The sequence below is a fragment of the Priapulus caudatus genome, unplaced genomic scaffold (genome assembly GCF_000485595.1).
Source record: "Priapulus caudatus unplaced genomic scaffold, Priapulus_caudatus-5.0.1 Scaffold455, whole genome shotgun sequence".
In the NCBI taxonomy this organism is placed as follows: domain Eukaryota; kingdom Metazoa; phylum Priapulida; class Priapulimorpha; order Priapulimorphida; family Priapulidae; genus Priapulus; species Priapulus caudatus.
Window position 1 is genome coordinate 84081 of NW_014577516.1, and position 16446 is coordinate 100526.

A 16446-nucleotide genomic window follows, 5' to 3' on the forward strand; every position below is an offset into this window, starting at 1 on the left:
TATCTATCTATCTATCTATCTATCTATCTATCCATCCATCTATCCTGGCATCTACCTACCTACCTCAATATCTAGTGAATGAAGAAGTGAAAGTAAATAATTGTGGCCGTTCCACAAGCCAAAATATATAAGGACACTCGAAATGTGCATAATAAGGCTGTGTTTGTGCGTACGTGCATGCGTGCTTGCGTGTGTGCGTGCGTGTGTGCGTGCGTGCGTGCGTGCGTGCGTGCGTGCATGTTATAGAAATAATTTCCAGTGTTTCCCCTGCATTGACTCAAATTCTCAACCGCCACACAGAAATTTGTCCAAAACACCGCCTCGCTGACGAAAATCACTGTTCTTCCATAGAACAGTGCTTATAATGCACCAAAATAGCTTATAATTGCACCATTTTTTCAAAAAAATTACCACCTCACAGACCTTATTGGCCAGGAGAAATAATACAATAACTCAGTGCCTGGCAGAACATATTGTATACACTACGGTTGTTCCGTGTCTAATAGCCTCAATACTTCTACGTAATACGTCTGTGCTGTATTCTATTTCTGTCTAAAATATAATCAGGAGTTTCATAATATAGATTATATCATGTTCTATATTATATGACACTCCTGATATAATCGCATCTATGCGCAAATCTTATTGAAATTCTACGCTATCATCATATAAGATTACAGCATAAAGGAATGTATAAATGAATAAATATATATATATATATATATATATATATATTAATCGATTTATTTATACATCCTGTTCGTCTGTACGCCGTGTGTATGTGTATAAATAGAGGCAATATGACCGTGGCTGATGGAAACCGAGAGCGGTATACCAACCGTCTTGCCAGCATATCAGCGTCTATTCGTAGGATGTAGCACCAACGCACGGTTTCACTTAGAACTCAATTAGCCAGGGCAACGATCCAATGATTCCGGGCGTTCACACTGCTGCGACGGTATAGAGAGCGGTAATTTCTCCGTGTGGCTGTAGAAGCGATCTTGGCATATTCATGAGTAAATCTATTGCAGGTGCGTTGTCTAGCAGGAGAGACCGCATTCCACCTCGTAAACCTATAACCAACCTTGCCGTGTCTTGTGTATTACTTACTTATGTTTACACACGCCTTTACTGAGTCATGTTACGCAAAACTGCAGTCTCATCTCGTCTTATAGCATTAACCTCACCACTTCAAATGTATATGTCATACACGCCTCGTACCCCACCCTTACAACCCGGTGCTACACACACGCGCGCGCGCACACGCACGCACACACACATGCCTATAGAGTACGAATATATAGAGTAGATAATATAGAGTATATAATACTATAGAGTAGATAACGAAGACACGCACACGCGCGCACATACGCGCACGCACGCACGCGTGTGCACTCTCTCTCACAGACACCACACACGCACACACGCACGCACGCACGCACGCACGCACGCACGCACACACAATGGAACTGTTGCTTCTTTCTCGCGTGTGTAGTCACTTGTTGAATATTATCAAGTGCTCTTGATATTATCAGGAGTGAATATCATTATTATTCTATTATTATTCACTCCTGATATTATTCTAAGCAATGTTTGATTACCTGTTTGATTTTCACGGCACATGAATTTATGAGCATGTGTTGGCACGCAATAATCATAGCAACAATCGTCCTATTTACCTCCGCCCAACGGAGTTGGAGGAGGTTATGTTTTCGCTCTCGTGTGCGTGTGTTCGTGTGTTAAGCCTAGCGCACACACCCGAGCAAAACACCCTGAACGTGGAGCAAAACGTGTTTCGCTCGATGTTCGTGGCTGTGTGCGGATTCCCGAAACAAAAAACATTGCTCAGCTGTGCGTGTTTCGCTGAACAAGCAATGTTTGGTTCGCGGAACGTGTTTTCGCCTGAGCGTACGTTTTGCTCGGGTGTGTGCGTCAATCGTTCTGCTACACAGCGAAACGCCACAGACGGTCTCCAATCAATATCCTTAAAAATATCACATGACACACAAAAGTGGATGTCCATTGGATGGCTATTTTTGATGTCATGTGACAGCAGCGCTGTACGCAGTGTTTCTGTATGTTTTGCTCAGCTGTGTGCTGTGTCGGGTGGCGTGTGTGCGCTTGCTCGCCGAGCAGAACGCGAAACGCTGGAAAACAAAATTTCCCGTTTTGCTCGGGTGTGTCCGCTAGGCTTTAGTGTGTTCGTGTGTTAGCACGTCAGCCAGTGAGCCAGCCAGCGCAGCGAGCCAGCGAGCGTGTACATGTGAGCGAGCAGCAGCAACGAGCGAGCGAGCAGCAAGCCAGCAAGCCAGCGTGTACATGTCAGTACGCTGGCGTATATCGTGGCTTATTCGTGTGTTCGTGAGTCGAATGGCGTATGGCGTATGTCGTTGGCGGAGGTATGCACTCTCCGTGAGTGCACTCTGTCTAGTTGTACTTGTAGTGCAATCGTTGTGTGCAATCGTATGTAGTGCAATCGTTGAAACTTAGCAGCAATCGTGATTGACTTTGCAGAGAGGTGCAGAAGACGTGAAGCACCATCGCTGGTTCAAACGTATAGCCTGGGCAGATGTCTATCAGAGAAAGCTACAGGTACTCGCCTCTTCTATTGTTATAGTGATCTTTACACACTCGCACGCACCCACTCACGCACGCACACCCACCGCATACACAGACATACACGCACACACTCGCACACACTCGCATGCTACCACGCACGCAGGCACACGAACCTCAAAGAAACGAGCGCGCGCGCGCACACACTCGCACGTACCCAGGCACACACGCACACCCACCGCATACACGCACACACTCGCACGCTACCATGCCCGCACGCAAGCACACCAACCTCATACAAACACACACACACACACGCACGCACGCACGCACGCACTCACGCACGCACACTCGCACGCACACCAACCGCATTCACATACATTCGCACGCACCGTGACGCACGCATGCACACTAATACGCACGCACGCACGCACGCTTAGCAACAGGTGCGCCAGGTATTAACAATATAGTTCCGCTGATTGCATTGTACTGATCGCGTAGCGAAATACCCAACTTTTCTGTCGGTGCAATAACGATTGTAAGGTAATTATATCAGGAGTCTATCAATCTATTGATAGACTCCTGATTATATCCTGTTCATGTTGCTACCGAACTCGTTACAAGCAGTTTTGCGTTGTCGTTGCTCTAGCCACCGATCGTGCCCAACATATCCCACGACGGCGACACGCGCAACTTTGAAGATTACCCCGACAGCCACTTTGTCAAGCCACCTCCAGCGCAGAGGGAAGATATCGAACACTTCAAGGACTTTTAGTGATGTTCAACCAACGGAGATGTATACAGAGCCTAGGTAGAATATTATTTCTATGGTTCAAACCCTCGCAAGCAGCATGTCACTGTGGGAACAGCAGGTTTTTATAATGTGACTTGCGGAGATGTTGACGTGGGAAGACATGCAACTGTATTGCAGATCTGTAATTATGTTGGAAGTGCTGCACGGGAATAACCGTCACAAGTACAGATCTGTAGTTTAGAGGAGGATGAGTGGCGATGGATGAGTGCATGACTGATTACGTTAGGAGTGCGTGAAAACGATATAATACCAATCTAAATTTTAACAAGACACATTTTAGCCTTTCCTAACGCCACTGCCTTCCCCACCTACAAATACTCACGTGAAGCGACCTGAGTTTATCTACCACCCATCCCCTGCCAACAAACAGAAGAGGTAGTGGGCCGTCCTACATCATTATTCACCCGTTCCCACAAAACGGTCTCCGATGGTCTATCTCTACACCCACAACCTTTACCATATAGCAAGCAATACACGCAGCTGAAAACAAGTCCATTAGAGGGTGAACCGGTGCTTGTGTCATGAAGGTAATGTAGGTTTCGACTTTTGTACCTATGGTGTAGATATTATTAACAAAAAAGAGAAATATATGAAATGAAGTGAGAAAATAAAAAAAACTGGTTGACATCAGATGGTCACAACCGTTTTGATATCATGAATGTAAAGATTTTCCCATAAAAAACGATGTAGACATGAGAAACATATTAAGAGTAAAACCCATAGATTTTTGGATTGGGGTAATTAATTAATTACGAAACGCAGGGGTGCTTGCTGATGTCGCGAGTTAAATTGGAAGCTGCTGAATGTAAAAAATACTAAATGATACATACTCAATATATTCAATGCTAACATATAGTATGAAAGAGTGAGACTGTGAGTGTGAAATGCCCGCTGTGCGTTGCCGAATACGTACTGTACATAGGCCTAACCCCAAGAATACTCTGTCACATATTTATATTATTTATCCGGAATGTCAGAATAACACGACATAATATATCGTTGCATGGCGCAAGAGGCGCTGCCGTGGAAACGCTACTTCTAGTGCCATGCATTCCATTTGCGTGCTGTATAAACTAACTCGCTTTACTGGCTCAGAACTGGTGCGATTTTCGCTGTTATCGACTCCCCCCTCCCACTCACACGTGTTTACGTGTGCCACGGTGGGATACTTGTGTCACCGCTTTGAGTCGCCAGACTTAAAAGTCGCGCCGCCGGTGGTGACACCTATTAGCAGCAGCGTTCGTTTCTCCACACCTGCACTATTGCTTATATAGTCGTGTATCAAATTGATGTTTAACATTCCACATTCAAGAGAAGCTTCGTTCGCATAGTGAGCAGATTTAACTCTACTGCCTATACTGAAAGTATATGCACATAATATATATATATATATATGAATATTGAGCCTGTCTATATTTAAACACGCGCAGCTGATGTTCGATAGTGACGATAATGATGACGATGATGACGATAATGTGGCATAACCTTTATTAAAATAATAATAGCAATATATATATATATATATATATTGGTAGGGGCACGTGGCTACAATTATGCTAGTATTCTTACTAATAGGAATTCAGACTCGGACTTCAGTGAAATAAAGAACATCTGCTGAAGAAGCTCAACGAGTCAATACTAAATGGCGCTGTTACAATATACATGGGTTCATTATTTATGCATGTATGTATATATACGTATATATATATATATAGTGTGTGGGTGCGTGTGTGTGTGGAAATGTTTCTTTTATGGGTGATAACAATCTTTCAGGGGTGGAATGATGATGAGTTGTTTTATATGCGCAGTTGAGCAACAACAGTCACTATTTATTAGAAGTGATGTTCAACACTGTTAATATCAATCAAGTTCATAAGTTGTATCCAATGGGTTAGTGCAAATTGACAGTATGCAAATATTTAGCTTTTGTCTTTTGTAGTACAAGTATGTGCTCATTTTCCACATTATCCTGGTTAAATATTTTTACTACATTTGATTGTGGAGGAACCACAACCCTCTCAGCACAACACACTGCTAGGGCCACCTCTTGTGACTCGAAATTCTTCTGATTTTTACTGATTTCGACTGATAGGTCTTTGGATGCTAGCAAAGAATCGAAAATGAAAATGGATACAATGCAATTTTTCTATCAAAACTGATGTTGAGGGAAACGCGCAATTATTTATTATAATGTTCAGCGGGAACAGTTACTGTAGTGATAGATCGCTTTCCACAGTTCTTATACACATGTACATACAATCATGATACAATGTATAAAGTTTTCGCAGTTTAAAGTTTGGTACAGGTACATCCAGGGTAACATCCTATGGTGCTGCCACTAATGATGGTGGAAGTAAATTTATACAAACGTTTGCAATGCTGTTTGTAAAGCTCGAGTTTAAATTTATATTGACCCTGTAATGTAAGTGTAACGTGAAATTAAATTACAAGAAAAGTACCCTATTTTACTTTGTTTTTGTTGGTATAAAAAATGAAGACACTGAAATATGATGAATTTCATAACACTGGGTTTTTAGCTCATCTGACATAGTCAGATGCAGCTTGTAGAATCGCATGAGTGTGCGTCCGTGCGTCCGTCCGTGCGTCAACAGTTGGGCACAAATCTTATCCGCTCGACGTACGGTCACGATATTCGGGGCGTGGGGGTAATCCGAAAACGAGTTGGGATGTCGAAGCTGGGGGTCAAAGGTCAAGAGGTGTAAAAGAAGGGGGAACATTCCCTCCTTAACTCAAGGTATAGGGAGGAAATGCAGAATTGCGGCACAAATCTAAATGGCTCGACCTAGGCTCGTGATAGTCGGTGTATAGCATCATGGTAGGAAAAGCCATCACTGCCAAAATTGGAGGTCACATATCAAAGGTAAATGGGGCACAGGGCAGATTTTAGACGTTTTCTGAGGACATGGTCTGACGGAGCGATTGAAAAACTTTTTTGTTTTAGCGGTGACCTACCATTTTTATGGCTTTATTGAAAGGACCATGAAATGTGCTTTCCACTGACGTGCGAAGAGTAAGTGTCTGATAACCTTTTGACCCTCAAGAGGAGGGTTAAACATGGATTTGTTGACTGTTAACAATGGACTGAACTGCTTTTGCTATTTAGATTTGATTAATTTTATATATTCAGGAGCCAGAAATTCACATTTACCTGCAGTTGCCAATTTTAGCATATAAGCCATACCTACACAAAGCAAAAATACCACCACTATGCCTACGTGAACACTAATGTGAGCTTAAAGTAGGACTAGTAGAGCAGAAAGTCATTTGAGACCACTTTTTCCCGTACTGCATCAGTTTCAGCCCACACACTTATAGTACTTTCAAATTGGCCCCAGCCTGTTGTAGATACAAAGATCCAAATGTTTTGCTTGCCCCAGTTGGCTTTAGTTTTCCGTGGAGTTTCACTTGCATTTGGCCATGTCGATGTAACTAATAGGCACATATCGCAACTGTGCAAAATTGAAGTTTTTAATTACATCTAGCTGCAATTCCCTCCTATTCATGAACATTTACAGTACAAATTTAAACCCCATTAATTAAAATGGAAAATAAAAACTGTCAGTGCCATGTTTTTGGAGCCAATCCTATGAAATCATGCAGCATATTACACCGTGAATGAAATCATTCTCACTATCGTCCTCTTATATGACTCAAGACTTGAAAATGACTGATACTGACTGACACTATATTTTGCGTATTGGGTAATTTTTGTTAAAACATTCATCAGTACTGCAGATGTAAACAACACACAACAGCTGGCCTATCAGTCTGGTAGCTATCGGTAACGTAACGAAGTGGAATGTCCATATACAATTTTCATCCATGGGAAAGTACATCATAAAAAACTCCATCCTAAACATTCGGCAAACTGCAAGGCACTTAACAACTCGGCTTCTTTGATCAATTAGGCCAAACAACGGCACTGTAAAACATGCACGTTTATTACATCTTTCCGCTGTGTGTGAAGTTTAACAAATGCACCGTGCGCAAAGCAGTGACACTTTACAATCGTCGTTGGCACAAGCAACAGTTAAACCTTTGCAATATTTATCGATATTATTTGCATACATGGCAATACGACCGGTTGGTTTTGTTATGCCTATCTACACTAAGCTATGGATGAAGTAACAGGATGCATCCGTTCTCGAGTTGGTTTTTCATGAGCAGGTGCACGTACATGTGCAGCTATAGGAATGCCTACACGTTTTACATTTTACAACACGACAAAAGACGAGAGCGTGCTGCTAGAATACGATGCTACGACTCTCATCTGCTTTTACTGAGAAGCCCACCGGCAACGAGTCATCTGTTGACACCATAACCCTACACCAATAATACATTCCACAACACATATATCACTTGAGGCTCCTTGGGTTTTTGAGTGGGCAGTGTGTGTAACCGTGGGGGGTAGTATTCCAGGAAACAACAGCGAAGGTATTATGGTAGCATCAATGTTCCAGGAAACAAGTATTTATATTCTCTTATTGTTAGCTTGAACGCAATGTTAAAATAATTACCCTTCGAATTTCTTGCATAATTTGCTAACTAATATGTATAATCTACTATAATTATGTTAATAATTTGCTAATTAATCTGCTCACATGCTGACAAGTTTGTTTAGTGCCTGCATCAAGTCCAACACTGTATAGTAAAGTCAAACATTGTTTATGCCGTTTCAAAAATTGCTGTTTTTATATGAAATCTCACAAACATCAGTCAACTGTAAGATGCTATGTCTGCATTGTGATATACATATACAGTATTACATTATGTTTAACTAGATTAACATGCTTTGCTAGGAATTACACAATACCTTAAAAGCAAGAGCACTCAATTAATGTCAAATGTTCATATTTCATACTACATTTCCCTTCACACACGTTCAATGAAGTAATTTTAATTGACTTTGGAAATCTAACCTTTTTTATCCATAGAAATGGAAATGTAAAACAATGGCAGTGGTTACAATGCTGCTGTAAGTTTTGCAATATCTGCCAAACAGCATCGTTATTCAACCGTTAACTTGAATAAGTTTCACCTAATGGCCTTTCTGCCACATTATCACTGTGCATACGTCCATAACTTGCAAATATTCGTCTGCTCCATCCTGTAAGCACTTATCTGCCACCTGGTTTGAAAAATGTAAAACTAGCGGTATACAAAATTCCAGCCTGTGTCAGTGCATAGGTTCACTGGTGGCATTTGCATTTGGGTTACCTTCCATTACAAATGTAAATACAGATTATTTATCTTCTTACATGAACAGTTGTAGGGTCATCATAGCACTTGCATTCTGAAGCTTTTAGCTAAAAGTTTATGCATACGAAAATATAAATACATGCATGTACTGCAATAGCTTCATAATTATAGAGTAAACGTAAAAGAAGTCTGGAACTTACCGCAATTCTTTCACAGATGACAGATTTTTGTTTGTCATTAAGATCTGTGCTTGGAATGACACTGTCAAATACCTGTATAAGGATCTGTCCAGCAGAATGTCCTTCTAACATCATTTCCTTAACTGCAATATTTAATGACACACAATGTTTAATAAAACATAGCCATATGTTTACTCAAAAACAATAAAGTGCTACTGAAAACTTTAACATGTGTTTGTTTCTTTTGTTACAAACAAAGTTAATATGTTGCTACTGCTACTGCACTAATATCAATGTATATTTTAAGCATTGGACATATATCTTTGACCTAAATTGGATAAAATATAATGGATCCAGGGTTCCAAATCTATAGCATTAGGTGAGGCAAATCCTGTACGGACACAGGGGGGACCTGATCTGATATAATATACCAGTGTACTGGTGATTAAACAAGTGCCGCGGAGCGACAGCGCTCATCTAACGTCTACTGCGGTGACTCTGTGGTGTGAGTGGTGGGATTCTACGTAAACCCGTTATGTCCCAAATTTGTTCACTACACGCCGAAAAACAGTGGAATGCACAGGGATGGTATCAGGAACCTTCTTCAAAGGAATGTTCGTTGGGATCGTTATGAAAGTTTGCCACGAGATGGCGCGTACGTTTAAGTGTCTTCAGATTAAAGATGGAAGCTCTGATCGTACGTAGTAGCAATAGTAGCAACAACTATTTGCAAGACAGAATAGGTAAGCACTCATCCATTTACCTAGCGCAAGCCTACAGACTGCCGAATAGAGAGCTGCCACCTGTAACCAATTAATGCAGGCAAAACTGCACCAAACACATGCACTGGCAGCAGCCACTGGCAGTGGCATACGTTACATGTACATACTGACAGTACAGAATGCCATAGAAATTATACGATTTAAGGAACATACACCTTCTTTAACCAAATTTTAGCTTTTGAATTTCACTGTGACATTGTAGCCTCATACATCCAGGCATGTATAGATTTCTACTAGCAAACCCGGCAGTCAAATTCTTTCTAACAGACAGTCAACAAATCCAAGTTTTAACCCTCCTCTTGAGGGTCAAAAGGTTATCTGACACTTTACTCTTCGCATGTCAGCAGAAAGTAGATTTCATGCGTCCTTTCAATAATGCCATAAAAATGCTAGGTCACCGCTGAAACAAAAAAGTTTTTCAATCGCTCCGTCAGACCATGTCCTCAGAAAATGTCTAAAATCTGCCCTAGGCCAATTGACTTGACCTGGTGACCTCCAATTTCGGCACAGTGATGGCTTTCCTACCATGATGCTATACACCGACTATCACGAGCTAGGTCGAGCCGTTTAGATTTGTGCCGCAATTCTGCATTTCCTCCCTATACCTTAAGTTAAGGAGTCAATGTTCTCCCTTCTTTTACAACCTCTTTGACCTTTGACCTTTGACCCCCCAGCTTCGACATCCCAACTCGTTTTCGTATTACCCCCCCCCCCCCCGTCCCGAATATCGTGACCGTACGTCGAGCGGTTAAGATTTGTGCCCAACTGTTGACGGACGGACGGACGGACGCTCGGACGGACGCTCGGACGGACGGACGGACAGACGATCATGCGATTCTACAAGCTGCATCTGACTATGTCAGATGAGCTAAAAAAGCACTGAATATTATGCTACTGTTTATAATATCATATGACATATCGTCTTGTTCCTACCAAGTTATTCACCATAAGAAGTTTACCTACCTATGGCTTCAAGTTTCTCATAGGAACTAGATTGGCAAGCAGCCATCAGTTTATCAATCCACTCACTTGGTATCACCTAGTAAAGCCAAGTACATAGAAACAGAAATTAGGTATGTCTGTGTGTCTATCAGCTTCAGTGTGTTACTTTGTGTGTGCATGCGTGCGTGCGTGCGTACATTCGTATGTGTGTGCATGCATGAGTGTGTCTCGACTCGGCAACACATTTGCAATGCTGAAAATCTCATGTAGGATTGAACAACAAGTTGGCTATGATTTACCCCTGAGATTTCGTATATGTCCTGCTGCACAATGGTGTCACCGAGCTTCAAACGGCTTGCACTTTGCAAGGTCGTGATGGCCTTCCTCATGTCGCCTTCTGACGTATCAAGGATCACCTCTAAGCCCTGATGACAAGTTAACTTCATCAATGTTCACATACAATGTATTAGCAGTTTGAGTGTAGTGGCCTATGTCACAAATCCTGTTTATGATGGGACCCCATAGAGTGGTCATCTAGAATAAGCACATATTAATGTATTGAAGAAAGACCCTGCAAAGTTAGGCTTTGAATGCATGTGCGGGTAACTTTAATTACCTGGGCTCCATTATCAGGAAACATCACAAATAAATATGACTATCACACGTCTAGGTTGCGATAATTTTTGCACTACATTTTATATAATATATGAAAGTTATGCAATCCTAAACTTATGACATGATCCTTACACCAAGTGAACTATGTTTCTATTTAGTTTACCAGTACGGACCTTTTCATCGCATTTTACATTCTCTTTCTCACAGATTTCTTTCAGACGTTTTAGAAGAATCTCATTGGCTAGAGGCTTAAATCGAAACTTGGAGCAACGCGACGTGATTGGCTCGATGATTCGGCTCACGTAATTACAGATAAGGCAGAACCTTGTTGTCTTAGACTGCTTCTCCATTGTTCTCCTTAGCGCTGCCTGCAACAGACAGAGAAATACGAGATGTAGTTATGAACTTATATCTGAGGAATGATACTGTTAGTATAATAGAAATACATTGATGTTAGGGCACTTCACTCACACAAACCCACCCCTGTCTACGATAGCAAATCAACCATAATCCTACAAAATTGAGAAACACATGTCTGGTTTATTTACATTGATGTTTGATGCAACTCTATTAACTCCCTTTAAAGAAGTGCCATACAACTCATACCTGAGCAGGCTGAGTCATCGAGTCCGCCTCATCTAGTATTATGATCTTGAATGGTGGGCAAGGTTTGCCGCTGCCAGTAGAAAAATAACTGTCAGCCAATACACATGCATCTATAGAACGAGTGAAACTGTTATAGATCACATTGTGCAAAACATTCTTAGTACTAAACACAGCAGTAAGGGTTATTGTAAATGCAACTGTTACAGAACACACTGACCATGTCAAGCAATTCTGTAGGGCTATTGTGAGGAACTATAAGTGACAAACACATAATGTCCAGCACCAACTATGGCAGAGTTGCTTTCTGTCGAATTATAATGGATTGCACCATACAAGCACATCAACCACCACCTATGGAAGGGTTATTTTAAGTGCAGCTATAATAATAAGTGATCACGCTATGCAGGCATATTCAGCACAACATATGGCAGGAGTACTGAGTATGGAACTGTAATGAATCACACCAAGAGTGTATAGCTTGAAGTGTGGGAGGGTTATTGTCAGAGAAAAAATAATTTTTATTTTAAAAATTTATTTTTCTGGGGGCTACTTTTCAAGCTCGCGTGCATGAAAATAGCACTCTAAAATTTGGTTTGCATTAAACTCTATGCAAATTTACGGGGGCTCTTTTTGGCATTTCCGGGGCTGTTTTTGGCATTTCGGGGGCTAAATCGCCCCGAGCCCCCGTGTATTTTTTCACTGGTTATTGTAAATGATAACGGATCACACTGACGTCTAGCAATATGTACTGAAAAACACAATGCAAACCAACACAGATACAATTAAAGTTGGAGTTCAAATTTTAAAATATGCATCGACGCACTTACTCAGGTCGCGTACCACCGGCAGACAGCTGTGCAAAGTTCTTCACCTTGTCTCTGATGACCTGTATTCCCCGCTCATCAGAGGCGTTCAGTTCTAACACGCGGTCACGAAACATGTCGGCCCTGCCAACAATGCGATACAAGTTAACGATGAATTTTTACACAGGCACAACACAATTAAGTAAATGCTAAGCTCTCGAATATCGAACCAATAAAAACAAGTGGTTTCTGTCAACACAATTCTTATAATTAACTTTACCTATAGTACTAACGTAACACATAGCAGTGTGTGCATTTCTCCTCTTTTTGTTTGCTATTGCTTAACCCAAGAATGTGTAGCATTAATGAAGATAAGGACTACGGATTGTCAATCTCTTAACCAAATTAATCACCCATCTCACAGCACATACCCATATAACTCCCTTGCAGCAGCCAATATAGTCGATGTTTTGCCAGTTCCAGGCGGACCATAAAAGAGCATATTGGGCAGCTGAAAATATACATGAGCTTACACATACTAATTTTGGTAATATTTTGTGGCATCACCCAGCAATTCCCACTAGTTACCACTAGACGCTTATGTAACTAACTGTTTACACAATGTATTAAAATGTCAGTCTTCTGCACATTGACTGCACACAGAGGACACGGGGGATTTTAAACCCAGGGCCATGCCGTTTCATGTTTATACAGAACATAGCTGCCAAGTTTTTATTGCGCTTTGGTATTTCCCACCCTCAGTATTAAATACTTGAAATAGACAGTTACATCAGCTCCTTGCAATGTCTTCCTAAGCACTGCAATGACATCATCCTGGTAGGCAACATCTTCTATTGATCTTGGGCGACTGTAACGTGAAATGGTACCAATTGTTACAGAAAATCTGGGGCCGGTTTCACGAAGCGTAATTAAGTCCTTAATCATGATTAAATCACTTATCATTATTAACTTCCCGTACTTAAATTGAAGTGACTGTTTCACGAAGCGTAATTAACTTTAATCATGATTAACTTCCCGTACTTAAATTGAAGTGACTGTTTCACGAAGCGTAATTAACTTTAATCATGATTAAGTTAATCACAATATTTAAGGAAGTGTCTAAACAACCGGATCCGGTTTCGGTATCCTGAAAACTAAACAACCGGCTCTCTTCTCTGATTGGCTAATTTTGTCACTATTTTATTTTTTATTATTTTTGTCTAATTTTATTTTATTTTAGAATTAGGGATAGGGTTAGGGTTAGGATTAGGATTATGGTTAGGGTTTGGGTTAGGGTTAGGGTTAGGGTCTATATGCATCCCTTTCAAGTTGGTTTCAGTGGCTAAACGGTAGAGCTTTCGCTTCTTGATAGTAAGAAACCGTGTTCGAACCCCATAAGTTTTTATTTTCCTCTGCTTTCTGTATTTCTTTGTATTTTATTTGTTTCTGCATTTATTTGTTCCGTATTCATTTATTTGTTCTGTAACTTTTGTTTATGTTCAGAATTAAATATATTTCTTTACGTTTTGCATTAAAATTTGTCCTATTATATATTTGTCCTGTTATGTTCGGAAACTGACCAATCAGAGAAGAGAGCCGGTTGTTTAGTTTTCAGGCCTCCGAAACCGGGTCCGGTCGTTTAGACACTACCAATATTTAATTCTACTCAGGAGCATGATTAAATTCACCAATCATAATTAGTTGCTAGTGTGGAGATTTCGGGGGTGTGTAACTCACAGGAGCAGTAGACTAGATCAGGATGGATAGATTGAACTCGCAGTACTTATAGATAGAATAACCATAATGATATTGACTAAAGAGAGGTTAAAACATAGACAGCACATAGAAAACGCGCACGTCTATGGGCGCAGCCATCTTGGGTCATACGAATTGAGTCCAAAGATAACAAGGCGCGGATACGCGAAAAGCGATAACGCAATGTATAGAGTATAATAATCAACGCAGTTATGTACTATTATTAGTCAGCATAATATAGGAAGAGATTTAAATAAAATGAATAGTCTAAGTTGTCGAAGAGAGGAATATTTACTTAGAAACGAGTTGCATCAGATGCTGCAATAATCGTATCAGCCACGGGTTGCGTCAGCAGGTGAAACGATTGCACCAGCAAACGAAATCTGCGTAATGTTTTGGCAACGCGTGCTAAACAACGGCACGCAGGGGGGCAGTGCCAGCTAGGTATATAAGGCGCACCGAATCGCAGCACAAGAGCGTTATTTTTCAGGTCTAGGTAGGAAGAAGAAGAAGAAGAAGAAAGAGGGAGAAAGCCTTCTAGGTCTCGTGGAGAGAGATAACAGAGGGGATAGAGGCACGGGTTTTCAGGTAGGTGAAAACCGGAGAACAACGGGAGAGGGGAATAAAACGGAGAAGGAGAAGAATGGGATTTCAGTTAGGTAGAGCCAGGAGTGACTACGAAAGAGACACCCGTGGAGGCTGCCTAGGTCTACGCGAAGTGAGGACTTGCATATCCGATATCGAACCAGTTACCAGACAGTGGCAGACTTACTATTTTTCTACCCAGGGTGTGTGTGCCGTTTTCCGATTCTGCTTATCTCGCTTTCCAGAAGTGCCTGGCGCTGTTGCATTTTGATGCGTGCCCTCCTTACTTGCTCCAGTCCGTCCCTTCAGAAATGCTTCCATGTATGCTGAAAAGTGCCAAAACAAATGTCATGCTACAGTAGACCGAATAATTCTGTCCCAGATAACGTTTTATATTTTGGATGCGTTATACTGGGACAGAATTATTCCCATAGACCAATAACCCTCACCAAAATGTAAAAAAGGTTATCTGGGACAGAATTATTTGGTCTAATGGCTAATGCTACAGTAGCTCTAAGTAACTATAGACCGCGTACAGTTGCCGCTGGCCAGCGGCGCGTTGCCAGCAGCATCTGTACGCGGGCTATAGTTAGGTATAGTAAGTTATAGTAGAGCTAATGCTACAGCGGAACCGAACGACTTAATGGAATAATAAGCCCATTGATTATGCAATGTTGACGAATGCGAGAGTAACTGGCACCTTGTGTAGTTAATAAGTACATTACCTTATAACCAAACGCGTATTAGTTTGCACAATATCACTGCTGGTTACATTACAAGCAAGACTTGAAATCAGTTGTTGATATTCATTTACGTGCCGTAAATGTCATCCAGTAGTCAAGCGATAAGTCGCCGATGACGTAAACATTTGTGCGGCCCGTATGTTTTGGACGCCAGATGAAATGGAGGTGTCAGCTGTGTATCCACGGCCACGGACTAAACATGGAAATAGAGTAAAACACACATACTATTACTATTACTATTACTAAATCACGGACGCACATGGACAGCCCTGACAAAAAATTCCTTATCACGAGCGTCCGTGTTTACGAAATCACTGATGATAGCATTGCGTACGGCCGAGCATGCGTGCGAAAATGTCCGGTGCACTATAAATCTGTATCACACCCGCTTCGCTGGCAGCGATTTGAAAGTGAAACTGTAAACTGTAAACATTCCTTGGACTGCAGATTTCAATTAGACATTTCTTAGTAACCAGCAGTGATATTGGACAAACTAATACGCGTTTGGCTATAAGGTAATGTACTTATTATGTACTACACAAGGTGCCAGTTACTCTAGCAATCGTCAACATAATTGAACATTCACATTGCATATATCAGATTCATTATCAATTGCCATAATTATTATTCCTCCTACCATATATATTAATTATTATAGTATTATACTTATAGTATTATATGTATTATATTATCCCATGTTATTGGTCTATTTTTATCTCCTACACAAACCTCACGATAGTATCAACTTTCTTCCTTGACAGTAACGGATTTTAATTGAGCACTAGACAAAGTACCAGAGTAGAGAGAGAGACTTGGAAGTTGAAATTCTACATAAAATTTCGCGCG

General features: G+C 41.1%; 2 protein-coding genes across 7 annotated transcripts in view; one reads left to right on the forward strand and one right to left on the reverse strand.

Annotated features, from left to right (window-relative positions):
* The window catches only part of LOC106810582 (protein kinase DC2-like), a 54510-nt gene extending 48677 nt beyond the window's left edge, over positions 1 to 5833 (forward strand). Inside the window, exons 8-9 of the mRNA XM_014813977.1 lie at positions 2515 to 2592; positions 3206 to 5833. Coding sequence (XP_014669463.1) covers positions 2515 to 2592; positions 3206 to 3331 — 204 coding nt within the window. The 3' untranslated portion in view covers positions 3332 to 5833. The remainder of the gene's footprint in view (positions 1 to 2514; positions 2593 to 3205) is intronic.
* A 2226-nt stretch (positions 5834 to 8059) lies between these two features.
* LOC106810587 (replication factor C subunit 4-like) lies at positions 8060 to 16446 on the reverse strand. Of its 6 annotated transcripts, none has more exons than XM_014813989.1 (11): positions 16335 to 16446; positions 15056 to 15183; positions 13307 to 13385; positions 12949 to 13028; positions 12542 to 12661; positions 11715 to 11784; positions 11282 to 11476; positions 10793 to 10918; positions 10515 to 10590; positions 8791 to 8912; positions 8060 to 8519 (listed from the first exon to the last, which is right to left on the reverse strand). In XM_014813989.1, the coding sequence occupies exons 2-11, from the start codon at positions 15121 to 15123 to the stop codon at positions 8430 to 8432; spliced, it is 1026 nt and encodes a 341-aa protein (XP_014669475.1). In that variant the 5' UTR covers positions 15124 to 15183; positions 16335 to 16446; the 3' UTR covers positions 8060 to 8429. The 6 variants fall into 6 exon arrangements, with proteins under 6 accessions (XP_014669475.1, XP_014669472.1, XP_014669473.1 ...); XM_014813986.1 differs by having other exon boundaries at positions 15045 to 15183; XM_014813987.1 differs by having other exon boundaries at positions 16330 to 16446.